The sequence below is a fragment of the Crocodylus siamensis genome, chromosome 12 (genome assembly GCF_052110815.1).
Source record: "Crocodylus siamensis isolate JL-2025a chromosome 12, ASM5211081v1, whole genome shotgun sequence".
In the NCBI taxonomy this organism is placed as follows: Eukaryota; Metazoa; Chordata; order Crocodylia; family Crocodylidae; genus Crocodylus; species Crocodylus siamensis.
Genome location: NC_143406.1, coordinates 30,820,187 through 30,833,405, shown reverse-complemented (window position 1 = coordinate 30,833,405; position 13,219 = coordinate 30,820,187). Strand labels below are relative to the sequence as shown.

General features: G+C 43.1%; 1 protein-coding gene across 5 annotated transcripts in view; it reads left to right on the top strand.

Annotated features, from left to right (window-relative positions):
• APOLTP (apolipoprotein lipid transfer particle homolog) overlaps positions 1-13,219 on the top strand; it is a 180,907-nt gene that overhangs the window by 30,151 nt on the left and 137,537 nt on the right. For 4 of the 5 annotated variants that reach the window (XR_016438623.1, XM_090023138.1, XM_090023140.1 and 1 more), the window contains one exon: positions 12,353-12,456. Coding sequence is in view for 4 of the 5 variants with exons in the window: in XM_090023138.1 (XP_089879264.1) it covers positions 12,353-12,456 (104 nt within the window). In the remaining variant the exon portion in view is untranslated. Of the gene's footprint in view, positions 1-7,043; positions 7,542-12,352; positions 12,457-13,219 lie in introns of those variants that run through there. The other variant, XM_090023141.1, reaches the window with a different exon arrangement.

The window sequence follows — 13,219 nt, the reverse complement described above, 5'->3', positions numbered from 1 at the left end:
TGTGAGTTCAGCAACACAGTCTGGACACTTCTGTGTTGAACTAACAGTTATGTCTTCTTATAATTCCTTGGAATCATGTCCAGGTGGATCTTAACAGTTGCCCTCAGTAGGTGTATGCAGAACTTACATTTGTTCTGCCTTTGACTCGACCCCATCCAGTCCTTAGAGGGAGAGGCACCAAGAATGCCTCTGGCCCCTCCTGGCAGAGAACAGGGAGTCCCCAGTGCTGCAAAACTGCCAGAAAGTAACTGAACCCTCCAGTGCTGAACATAAGGGCTTTGGCCTTCAAGGGACAGCACAAGGAAAACACAATAAGACACAACACTACTCCCCACTAAACAGAATAGTCAGCCAACCATTTGGGAGGACTCCACTTCCACTGTGGTCTTCCCATAGAGCCTGACTCAGTGAGGGGTTCAGCAGGTGACAACCTTGTCAGGCTGTCTGGAGATTCAACAGAGATTCTTCCTTCTGATGGTGATGGCAAAGGGTTTGCATTGGTGGAAACAGGTGATTGGCACTTCCCCAATTAACCCATGTCTGTCAGTGGTGGATTGGTGCTTGGAGATTGCTCAGGTGTAGGGTTATCAGTAGGAGAATGCCCACGCAGCTGGACCATATGACATCTCCAAATTTGTCTGTCATCAATCTGTACTGTATATGATACGGGTCCTGTGGCACTGACAATTTCAGATTGAACCCACTGTGGGCCTGTCCCATAGTTCCGAGCAAACACCGTTTCTTGTGGAACGAAAAGATGTAAAGTATCAGATGCCAATGTGGAGTCCAATTCCTTTTCTTTCCTGAACTGCATGTCTCTTACAAGGACTGGGTTAACATAGTCAAGGCATGTCTTGAGATTATGACCCTAGAAAAAGCTCTGATGGGCTGGACCCTGTTGTAGGCTCAAATGAAGTTGCAGCTGGAAAAATCTTGGAACTCGCTGAGGTGAATGTACTGCCATTATCAGAAATGGTAGTGTCGGGGACCCCCTGGGTTGTGAATAGCTGATGGAGAGCTGTTATAGTAGCTGTTGGTGTAAGAGTTGAGACAGTAATCACTTCAAGCCATTTTGAGTACGAGTCAACAACAATTAAGAAGTTCTTACCTTGAAAAGGGCCAGCAAAATTGATGTGGATGCATGACCAGGGTTCCTTTGTCATTTCCCCAGGGAATACTGGTGCCTTTGGATTATGCTGGGTTGCTTGACAAGTGCTGCACTCCCTCACAACCCTTTCTATGTCATTGTCCATACCTGGCCACCATACATAACTTCTAGCCAGTGCTTTCATCCTCACAATGCCTGGGTGTGCTGCATGCAGTGTTGTCAGTGTGATTTGGCATCCTGCTTCTGGAATTACAATATGATTTCCCCACAAGAGGCAACCCTTTTGAGCAGACAGCTCATGCTGACATGATGAAAATGGCCTGAATTCCTCAACCAATTTATCTGCAGGCCAGCCCCTCCACACACAGTTCAGGACACGGGCAAGGATATGTTTTTTTGCAGTCATCAGATAGCAAGGATGACAGCAAAAAACCATATCCTTGCTGTCTGATCAGCCTGAAGAGGGGCTTCTGGCATGGATTCCAGCATGCAGACTTCTGTTGGCAGAGGAGTAGCATAATCAGGTATTTGTAGCAGTAGGTGGCTCAATGCATCTGCATTTGCAATTGTTTTCCCAGGTTTTGTACACGCGTGTATTGTCATATGCACTTAGCATGATGCTCCAGCATTGCATATGGGGAGACAAAATAGGAGGAGTTGGTTTGTCTGTAGTAAAAATTCCAAGAAGGGGTTTGTGGTCTGTTTGGATGTATGGCCATAAACATAACTATGAAATTTTTAAATTCCTGCAATGATTGCCAACACTTCTTTATTGATCTGTGTGTAGTTCCTTTCAGTTGAAGTCATCATTCTAGAGTAAAAAGCAACAGGTCTACCCATGCCATCAGGTAATGTGTGACTGAGAGCAGCACCAACACCAAATGGTGAGGCATCACAAGTAATGGACAGTGGCTTCTGCTCATCATAGTGAACAAGGACAGAGTCTGATGCCACCAACTTCTTGATGCCCTGGAAGGCTTCATTGTGCAGCAAGTCCACTTCCACTGAGCTCCTTTATCCAATAAGTGATGAAGGGGCTCTGCTATGATGGCTTTGTCTTTCAAGAAGATGTGATAAAAATTGAGACTTTTTATGCTTGAAGATCCTGCCTGCATTTTGGTGTAGGGGCATCATGTGTTGTTTTCACCTTGTTTTCAACTGGGTGAATGTCAGACGCATCAATTTGATATCCCAGAAAGTTGATACTGGAAACTCCCAGTTGACATTTTTCTCTTTTTACTTTGATACCTGCTTTATCAAATCTCTGTAAAACTTCTCTGAGTTTCTCAGTGAGTTTATCTCTAGATGACCCCATGATCAACACATCATCAAATTACGGAACAACCCCAGGAATTCCTGTTAGCATTTCTTCCATGAACCTCTGGAAAATTCCTGGTGCCACAGAAATTCCAAACTGGAGGTGCTTGACATGTAGCGCTCTCCAGTGTGTAATTATTGTTTTGGCCTCAGCCGCCTTGTTATCCACTATCAATTGCTGACAGGCTTGAGCGAGGTCAAGTTTGGCAAAAACCTTCCCTCCTGCAAGAACAGAAAGTAACTGGTTAATGGCAGGCACAGGGTACGGGTCCTGCTTAAGTGCTTTATTAACAGTGCATTTGTAATCCCCACAGATGTGAACACTGCCGTTAGGTTTTAAAACAGGAACAATTGGTGTAAAATAGGAACAATTGGTGTGGCCCAGCTTGTATGTATGATTGGCTCGAGGACCCCTTGCTGATCTAATTCTGCATCAGCGTTTGGGTGCAGTGTGAAAGGTACATTCCAGACCTTCATAAAGATAGGAGCTATTGCAGGATCCATTTGGAGCGTCACAGGTCGATGTAAGTTCCTAATTCCTCAGAGAAAACCTGGGGAAACTCCCTTGCAAGCCCTTCCAGACTCTCTGTGCAGAAACTATGTATGCCTTGAATACTGATTCCCAAGATGAGAACCAACTTCTTTTGAGGGAACTTTTAGTGATAGTGAGGGGTAGACACTGTCTAACACATCCATACTGGACATCTACACTGCTGCTACCCAAAGTTTCCACAATCTGTCCATGGCAGTCACGCAGGCTACATTCAGGTTTCAATAACTTGGGAAGAGAGTGCCAAAACAAGTGGAAGAATGTGTTTTCATCTATGAGGGATACTACTGAACTCAAGTCCACCTCCATTTTGTACTTCTTTCCATTTATTACTACAGTTGCAATCATCTCAGAACCTTGAGCTTCAACAACACCAACATTTTGAATCAAATATAGTTTTTGTACCTCACATTCTGGGGAGGACTCTAATCTGTGAGTGGATTGGTAGTGAATACATTTGCCACAGTCTTTTTGTCTCCCGGGACTGGCCTTCAAGTGGCAAACCCTCTCTATGTGGCCCTTCCTCTTGCAGGCATGACACTCCACATTCCTAAACCCGCGCTTCCTTCATCTACATTGGCCGCCACAACTCAAACATGTCTGTGGATTAATTGGCTTACTTGGTGCTGTTGGTGAGGATATAATCCTCTGAATTTGCTGGTGATGATCTGGTTCTTGATATTCTTGGAGTAAGTGGACATTGCTGGAGAATGCCTGGCAAATTTCTATCACATTATGGGATGTTGCTTCGACTGCCAAAGCTTTTTCTTGTTCAGTAGCCAAGGTCAAATTTGGTTCAGAGAGCAGGCAACATTGGATTGCTTCATCTTGAACCCCACAGATCAGACGGTCGTGAAGCAGGCCACCCAGGAGATCCCCAAACTCACAAAATTCAGCAAGGTGATGGAGCTCAGTCAGGTAATCTGCTATGCCTTCATTGGCCTTTTGGTCCTGTTTAAAAAAAAAAAAATCTCTGCAGAGTAACAGAGGGCCTTCAGCAAAAATGTACCTTTAGCAGGGCAATTAGTTCAGCTTAAGACTTAATGTTTGGTAAGGCAGGTGCTGTGAGGTAACGAACAATGGCAAATGTTTTGGCAGCACAAACTGTCAGGAGGATTGCATGCTTTGCTGGGTTTTCCACTTTGTTGGCTTCCAGGTAATAGGATAGCCTCTCAGCATAAGAGTCCCAAGTAGCCGGCTGGGCCGCATCAAATTCTTCTATATGCCCCAATGGGGCCATTCCAACTAACATCAGCCATAACAGAAAGAAAAGAAGAAAAAAATTTCCTCTGATCACAAAACACCTGGTCTCAAAATGCCATCTCACAATCGGAAAGGGGGGGAGGGGGTCTTCTAGGCAACGGATCCCATCCTCATCGCCAGAATGATATGTTGTGAGTTCAGCAACACACTCTGGACACTCCTGTGTTGAACTAACAGCCATTTATTATTAAAATTCTCTGGAATCATATCCAGGTGGATCTTAACAGTTGCCCTCAGTACATGCATGCAGAACTTATATTTGCTCTGCCTTTGACTTGACCCCGTCCAGTCCTTAGAGGGAGAGGCACCAAGAATGCCTCTGGCTCCTCCTGGCAGAGAACAGGGAGTCCCCGGTGCTGCAGACCTGCCACAAAGTAACTGAACCCTCCAGTGCTGACCATAAGGGCTTTGGCCTTCAAGGGACAGTACAAGGAAAACACACTAAGACACAACACTCGATCTTAAGCATAACCCAAGACTGATCCTAACACTGGCCACTATGGAACCTTTTAGGCAGCTCAAGCTTTGCCATTAATTATTAGGATTCATTTACTATTTTTCTACAGCTGCATCACCAGACTGTACCCAATTAGATTTTTGACTAAATTATTTTTTTCACAAAAAGTATGGATTTTTTTTATTGTATAAAATCCCAAATTTCACTCCTCTTGACCTGAAATATATACTTTTTTTTGGTCAACTTTATTTTTTGCTTTTCATATGAAAGTTTTTCACTGATGGACAGAAAAGTAAAAGTTTTCTTCAGAGAAATATTTTCTTTTTCAGCTAGTACTAGATGAGAGCAAGGTCTCTTCAAACAGATGATCAGTATCAAACTCTTACTTTAATTTTGAATGCCAGTTCTGTATTCCTCCTTTCAGTCATCTTCCTAAAATGTGGCATCAGTTTTACTCTGATGATCAGCATGAGTAGAATTGTTTTGTCTTTGGCTCTCCACTCCCAATACATTTATCTTCAAAACACCCAAATAGGAAATTAAGTCCGATAATTCCCATTTTAGAGATGGTAAACTAAGGTACAGAGGGCTAAGGCATTTGGTCAAGGTCACATAGGAAATGTCTGGTGGAGCACAAAGTTTTTAACTGATCTCCTAAGGGCTACGGCAGAATCATTCTCCCTCTCTACAGTAGCACTCTTTTGAACCTGTTGACTTCAGCAGGGCTATGTATGCTATAAAATTTGGGTATTCTTGCAGTGTTTTACAATGAGACAAATCTAATTCAGAGTTCACTAGATGCAGTGGCTTTATTATTACCTTGAAAGTAAGTTGTATGAAGATGCAGTAGTTCTTAATTAAGAATAACCTCACAGAGGCCTCTTATTTTCAGATGAAAATCTGACTTTTATCCTAACTAGAAGTTTATTTTTTCTTTTATGTGGAGCTCTAAAAATACTGTAATTCTAGCACAAAGATTAACACTAGCTTCCCTTTTGAAAATATAGCATGCTTGCAACTGGAAAGTAATGAATAAACTGCTAACTGAAGAGGTGGTTAACCCTTTCCTCATAAAAGTGTTCTTGTTGACACTGAATACAAACAGTTATACTGTTTAAAGCATGATGCGGCATCTGCTGCCAAATGCTACAGCCTCAGTTCGTCAGAGCCTTCATAGAGTTGTGGGTAGATTTGCTTTGAAAATTTGTTGTCAGATGCATTTGTACTTCATTATTAGTATATGGCAGCACAAGCCTGGTTTCCTTTTTGCTAATGCTGTTATCTTTCTTCTCTTGGGCTGTGTATTGCATGCAATTTATTTACCGTTACCTTCAGTTTTCACTAATTTTTGTCTAAAATTGTACTCATAGCGATACAAAGTGGAAAGTGATCCAGGAGGGGTCCCTATTCTATAGTTGCTTAGAGTTTTTTGAAACACTTTCTGTGGACATAGACTGTCAACCATTCTTTTTCATGTTGATTGTATCCCTTCACCCCTTGGCCCTTTGTCAGACCCTCCCTTAGTTGCCTCCTATTTCCAGTGAACCTTAGTATGGCTCTGGTTTAGCTAATCAGGTAAACACATGGTTATTTGTAAATGTATGAATAGTCGTATTCCTGTTCATCAAATCACTGAGGTGTATATTGTTACAGGTATGTGAGTGCTTACTACTTTTGAGGATGAAAGTCCCAATTCAGCAAGGTGCTTCAGCACATACCAATCCTAGTGGTGGAATTTAACCGCATGCTTAAATGTGTAGGGGCAAGAACCACAAAGGTATTTGGGCATCTGATTTCAGTGAAAGTTAGGTGCCTAAATTGGAGTTAAACACCTAAATAGCTTTAAGAATCTTTGCCTGGATACACCCCTGAAAAAGAGCAGAATTAAGCACACATATAGCTGCTTTGTTAAACACGGACCTATATCATATGTATAGTTAAAATGAAGCTTATGAAAAGCTTGTTTTAAGAGTTGTACTTTCTCGCTAATCCTTGAGTACCTTTCCATTGACTGCAGTGGTCTTAAGCCCTTTGGGTTAAATTAAATAGGAACTGAAACTGAGTTAAAATGTAAAGAGTGCTTCAGAGATTAAGGAGCTGAAGGATGGGACTTCTAAATTATTTTAGAGATTTTTAAAGCTGTCACCCACTATCTTCACTACTTTGCTGTTTCTCTCCTATATAGAGAGCATCTAAAATGGCTATTTGATTAGGCTTTCTTAAAGCTACAAGTACTGGAGCCAGAGTAAAGGCTCTGAGATAGCACTGAGTGTTTGCGCATCTCCTGTACGGATTATGGTACCTTTGAGAATACAGAATGGCTGCATGTAGGCCCCAGTTCAAGGAAGTTAGCATTGTACTTATCCACTCCTGTTCAGTAGAGCACAAATTTCACTGACAGTCTTGTAACCCTATACATCACAGCTATGAGATTTGATGGGCCAGTGCGCTTATACAGTTCAGCCAATGTTCTCATTGTATTCACTGAGGCAACTCAAGTGAGTAGCCACTGGGTTTATCATACTAAAATCCATAGTTTGCTTGAAGGGACAATTATTCTGACCCCAATCTTTACAAATGCTTTAGAAGAAGTATATTAAATATGCAAGTCTAGATGTTGTACAGGATACAGAATGTCCATTATACTACATGGTCCATAGTGTTCAGAGTTGGGCAATTTCATTTTTAAAGATGTTTCTGAAACTGATTTTGGAATGGTATTTTTGTGAGTTTATTTTGGTAAGATCGATATGCCAGTGCTGAGCAAAGGCCAAGAGGAACAAATGCATAAAAAGTGAAATAAATTATTTTGGATCCATGAAATGAGGCCCCCCTGCCCAGCTAAGGTAAGAAATTATTCTATCTACTTCCAAGGTGCAGTTCTTTTTAATGAAAACCTTCTGTCACGTTTTAATGAAAATCTATTGCTGGCACCAGATGATACCAAGTTCTCATTGCTTTTGGAAACAGCTCTGGAGTTTTATTTTCCACATCAATAGTAGCCAGCTTATAAATGATTGGTTATTTATTGAGGAAGGATTCCTGTGTAGAAATGTACCATATGTGCTCAGAATTAGAGGAAATTTCAGGATAGTTAGAGGTCAGGAGCCAAATTAGGTCTTCCCCTGTCCTGTGGATCCTTTTGGAACTGTGACTTGACAGATGTAAAAGTATGTGTTTGTTTTTCATGCGAACTATAATTGGTTCTTTTGAGTAAGAATGACATCCTTGCTTTATATACTTTCACATCTGAAATGAATGAATAATGTAAGTGAATCCAGTGAAAATGCAGTTTGAATTTAAAGTTTGGCTAGATTAAATAGTATATTAAAACCAAACTGCAAGCCTCTGTGTGTATTATAGCATTCTGTCAACCTTCCAAGTGCTGTAGTGTTTCCCCTTATGAACTTTGAATCAGTCCACAGAGACATGTTTATATACCATGTAGCCTTTTTTTTTTTCATTTTTATCAACTATGTTACTAGGATATCACATTAAATCATAGGATAAATAGGCTCTGTGGAAATTAGAAGTGTTATTTTGTACATAATCCCTTTCTCACCAGAGGAAAGTCCCGTAATGTGTGTAGTAGGAAGTTATGCATCTTTGAGATTTGGGTAGACAGGACTACACTGCATAAAAATTGAAAGCTGACTCTTCTCACTGTGTAAGACACTTCTTTCCTTTAAAGTTGGAAGTATGCAATACTTCTTTAATGAAGAAACTCTAGCGCTATGTATATTTAAAGTGATTTCTTGGTTCATAGTTCTTTATTACTTTCATATTTAATATTTCCTCTGATGATTCACTGGTGATTTCTTCACTGAAACATTTATGTGTGACATTGGTGCAGACACATGAGAGTGGAGCTCCTTTAAACCAAGAATATAGCATAATCCCTTGTCTCAGGAATAAGCCTTTTTTAAAGGAAGATACAGTCTCACCTTATATATTGATACCAATAGGGTTACCATATTTCCAGTTTCAAAAAAAGGTGAAATCTGTTGGGGGGCATAATACGAGTGTGGGGAAGACCATGATATGCCCATGCCCTGCCCCTCACTCCCAAACCACAGCCCGCACAGCCCTGCTGCTGCCCCTCACTCTACCCAATCCACCAGATCATGCTGGTGCCCCTCACTCCTGACCCACAGCCCCTGTGGCACTGCCTGTGCCATATGCCCTTGACCCACAGTCCTGCCCCTCCGCCCCCAGTGCCCTTCACTTTCAAACCACAGCCCCCTGCCCCTCCCAGCCCTCACTCCCAACCCACAGCTCCCTGCTCTCCCCAGCCTTGCAGCATCTCCCAGCTTCCCAGCCACTGTGAGCACAGGCACTGACCCTGGTACCACTGGCCCAGCCATGCAGCTCCCTGCTGCCCTTGAAGGAGCCCCCCTGATCCTTTCCCCTGCTGAAGGGGCAGGCACCTCCCTTGCCTCCACGCCCTGCTGCAGCCCTAGCACCCTGTGTGCCCTGCCACCAATTGCCTTTCGCCCTCCACTCCCCCCAGTGCCAAGCAGCTCCTTGCTAGGGTAAACTGGGAAGTGCTAGGAAAAATTTTGATGCTGAGCAGAGGCAGAGCAAAGTCCTAGATATTTGTTGATATTTTAAAAAAACTGCCCTGACAGAGATGGGAAGACGCAAAAAGAGGACATGTCTGGGAAAACCTGGACATATGGTAACCTTAGGTACCAATTTCTTGTGAGCTTCAATAGTAAATCTCTGCAGAAAGCTGAAAAAAATGAGGGCAAATGACTAGAGATATGTGAAAGGCCGAATTTCCATTTTGGGGGAAATTCTGCAGGTTCAAAAATTGTTTTCACTCTGAAGTGGAATAAATTAAAAACATTTAAAATTCCTTTGAAACTGGAACAAAACTACTAAAATAAAACAAAAACACCAAAGATTGGAACAAGACCAATTTTTTTAATATCCTGTAAAATTATTTTTTCTTCCAAAACAAAATTCAGTCAAAATCAGCACATTCTTCTGGAAAGTGGCAATTGTACAGGAAAGGTATTTTCCAGTGACCTTCCAGGAAAGGTATTTTCCAGTGAATTTTCCTGCTGGAAAATTTTGATTAGCCCTACAAGTTAGGCTTAATAGGAACTGGAGAAAGACATATTCATATGGATATATTTTTGAGAAAGCAAGCCAAGTATTGGTTAAAATGAGCTGACAGCAGGTTAGCTCCAAGATATAGATCATAAAGTGGGAAAATAAGATGAAGATGGTTAAAAAAATTTACCCTGAAAATGTTATCTTAAGCCTAAAATTCCCCATTCCCTAAAGGAGACTGGGGAAAGAAAGAAAGAAAGAAAGTGTAGGACTAGGAATGTAGAAGTCCATAATTACATTCAAGATATTTGAGTGTCCCAGAAAAGAATAGCTGATAAACTGGAAAAAAGCTCCTTTATTAGTTAATCAAATTTCCAACATTAGGTTTTATGAAACTGAGTTTTATCACTGTTAGTTCAGTATACAGCCAAAGGGACCTTTAACAGAGCAGTCTTTCACTCTGAAAAATAATTATTTTTTCCCAAGAGAAAGATGATACTAATATGTAATTACAGTTCTTGAAGTTTTAATTTGTTTTCCTGTGATTCTGTTACACTGATTAATAATAAAGCCAGTTCTGCTTTTTTGGTGATGCCTTAGAACTGCAAAATGTGATTTAGCTTCATATTATCATTAGTTTTTTTCAGCTACATGAGCACAGATGTGGCAATGAGTCTAAAAGGAGACTATTCACTTTAGGCCAACATTTTAAAAGATCTTAAATAGAAAATAACATAAAATAAAATATTGCTGATTTACTTACTTTGTCTCTCAGGGATCTGATAACTAAATCATAGAAGGCTTGTATACTTGCTGATACAGCTATACAGGCAACTCCATCTAGTGGAGATACAGCTTATAGGTTAGGGACAATAATTACATATAAACTGGTTTAAGTAATTGGAAACTGGTTTAAACCTGTAACACAGCAGAAGTTCAGTGCACATAAACCACTTTCAAAATGGCCAAAACTGGTTTGAGATGAATGTGGATGGATGTGTAGTATCAGACTTAATTGGTTAAATTAAAAAGGTTTATGGCACTTCTGTCCCAGGTCTCTTCCTCATTCAAGTTAACTTACAGTCCCCCAGCATCCCTGGATGCTTTGCAGCTCTTGGCTGTGCTGCCTGCTCCAATGGAGCAAGGCTGACCCTGCCCCAGCTGTCACAGAGCTGAGGCACTAACGCCTCTGCTCCGCAGCCCGCTCTCTGCCTGGGCCTGTCAGCCCCACAGGACAGGAGGGCAGAGGAACAGATGCCCAGGCCTCCCTAACCGCAGGCTCTACAGCAAGGGGAGGAAAACCCGCTGTGTTGGGGACTTTATGCTCCCCTCCTTGCAGCCCAGCAAGCTGGGCAGGAATCAGTTCAGTCCTGCCCTCTCCCCAGCCTCCACCTCCTAGAGGGGGAACATACCCTACCCGCCTGGAACTCACTCCCCCAGCCAGGGTCTGCTGGCAGGAGGGGGGAAGCCTCCACCCGGGAGCTTTCCACCTGCCCCCCTGCAGCTCTGAGCCAAGCTGGGATTGGCTCAGACCCTCTATCTCCTTAGCCATCCACCTCTGAGGAGAGGGCTAGGTAGGTGGGAATGCACACCCCCAGCCAAAGTCTGCCCAGCGTTGGGGGGGAAGCACCCACCAGGGGGCTTTTTGCTTCCCCAACAACTCCCTGCCCTGGGATTGGTCCAGCCCTGCCTCTTCCCCAGCCCTCTGCCTTTCAGTGAGGTGGGGGTAGGGGGGCACAGGATGCAAACTGCCCTCTCCCCTGCACTGGCTTCCCCAGCTGGGGGCTGCCCAGCACAGAAGGCAAAGCACCCACCTGGGGGCTTTTCATCTCCCAGAAGCTCAGAGTTAGGCTGGGATCACATCAGCCCTGCCCCCTCCTCAGCCTTCTCCTGGCTGGGGAAGGAGCACGGCTGAGTCGGTCCAAGCCCAGCTCTGAGCTACAGGGAGATAAAAAGCCCCCAGGTGGGTGCTTTCCTCCAATGCCTGGCAGACCCCAGTGTGGGGGGCTGATGCTGGACCGGGGAGGTGCATTCCCACTCCCCCTTGGAGGCAAGGGCTGAGGAAGGGGCGAGGCTGGAGCATTCCCAGCCTGGCTCGAGCTGTGTGGAGGTGAAATGTCCCTCAGGTGGGTGCTTCCCCCTGTGTGGGGCAGACCCTAGCTGGGGGGGTGGGGGGTGGATGGGGTAGGGGAGAGGAGTACAGTTGGAGGGGATTTAATAGCAGCCTTCACCTACCTGAAGGGGGGTTCAAAAGAGGATGGCGCTGGACTGTTCTCAGCTGTGACAAATGACAGAACAAGGAGCAATGGTCTTAAGTTTCAGTAAGGGAGGTTTAGGTTAGGTATTAGGAAGAATTTTCTGCCCCGGAGAGTAGCAAAACACTGGAACGGGTGACCCAGAGAGGTGGTGCAAGCTCCATCCTTGGAGGTTTTCAAGACTCAGTTAAACAAAGCTTTAGCTGGGATGATCTAGTTGAGGACAGTCCTGCTTTGAGCAGAGGGTTGAACTAAATGACTTCCTGAGCTCCCTTCCAACCCTTATTTTCTATGATTTTATGATTATTATATAATCCTACATTGCTTTTTTTTTCTATTCTTAGAGTACAGATCTCTTCATGACTCTGGTGTTTGAACTTAGAAGTCTCTCCATTAATGCTTTAATGGGCCTTTGGCAAAGATCTTCATTTAAGTGCAGAGACAACTGGTAAGGTCTTTTTAACAGTGAGCACCTCTATTTTTTCATAGTATTTTCCCCTTTATTTTGACAGTAAATATGTGGATATCAATCTGTTCTGCCTCTACTGCATGCTAACAGTCATTAAATCCTCAAGGAGTTTGAACTGACAATTGGCTTTTGTATGACAGAAATATGATATCCCTCCAAATATGATGTTCCTTCTTAAGCAGGATTCTGTCTAGTTTTCCAAAGCATATATCTGAGCATCTTCAAACACTTCCCAAACCCGCTTCTTACAAATGTAGTAATCTGCATAATAGAATATAAAACTAAATGCACATGTTCTGGGGTTGACATCTTGTGGACAAAAAAAGGAATATTTTGCTCTATATCTGAAATTAGTCTGTCCAACTGTCAGCAGCAAAGCATGGCCTTGAGTTCCTGGTTATGTGCTTTGAGATGACTGCAAGATTATTGTTCCCTTCTGAAAATCCAAGTCACCGGACTGGAAGTCTGGAGAATCGGGTTCTAGCCACAGACTCCTTCTATGCCCTTTAAGTCCCTTAATCTCTTGGAGCCTCAGTTCTTCAGTAGTACAGTAAGGATAACCCTGTCTAGCTTGTCTGTTGCGACACTGTCTAGGCCAGGGAAGGCCATTTGCTTTCAGACTGTGTGTTTAGACTGACTTGTGTCATGGGGCCATATTGTGCTAGTGTGCAGAAGGGGTAGGAGTCGGGTACAAGAGGTCATCGGGTTGCTACTGGTAGATTTCGAGTCTCCACAGCAACTG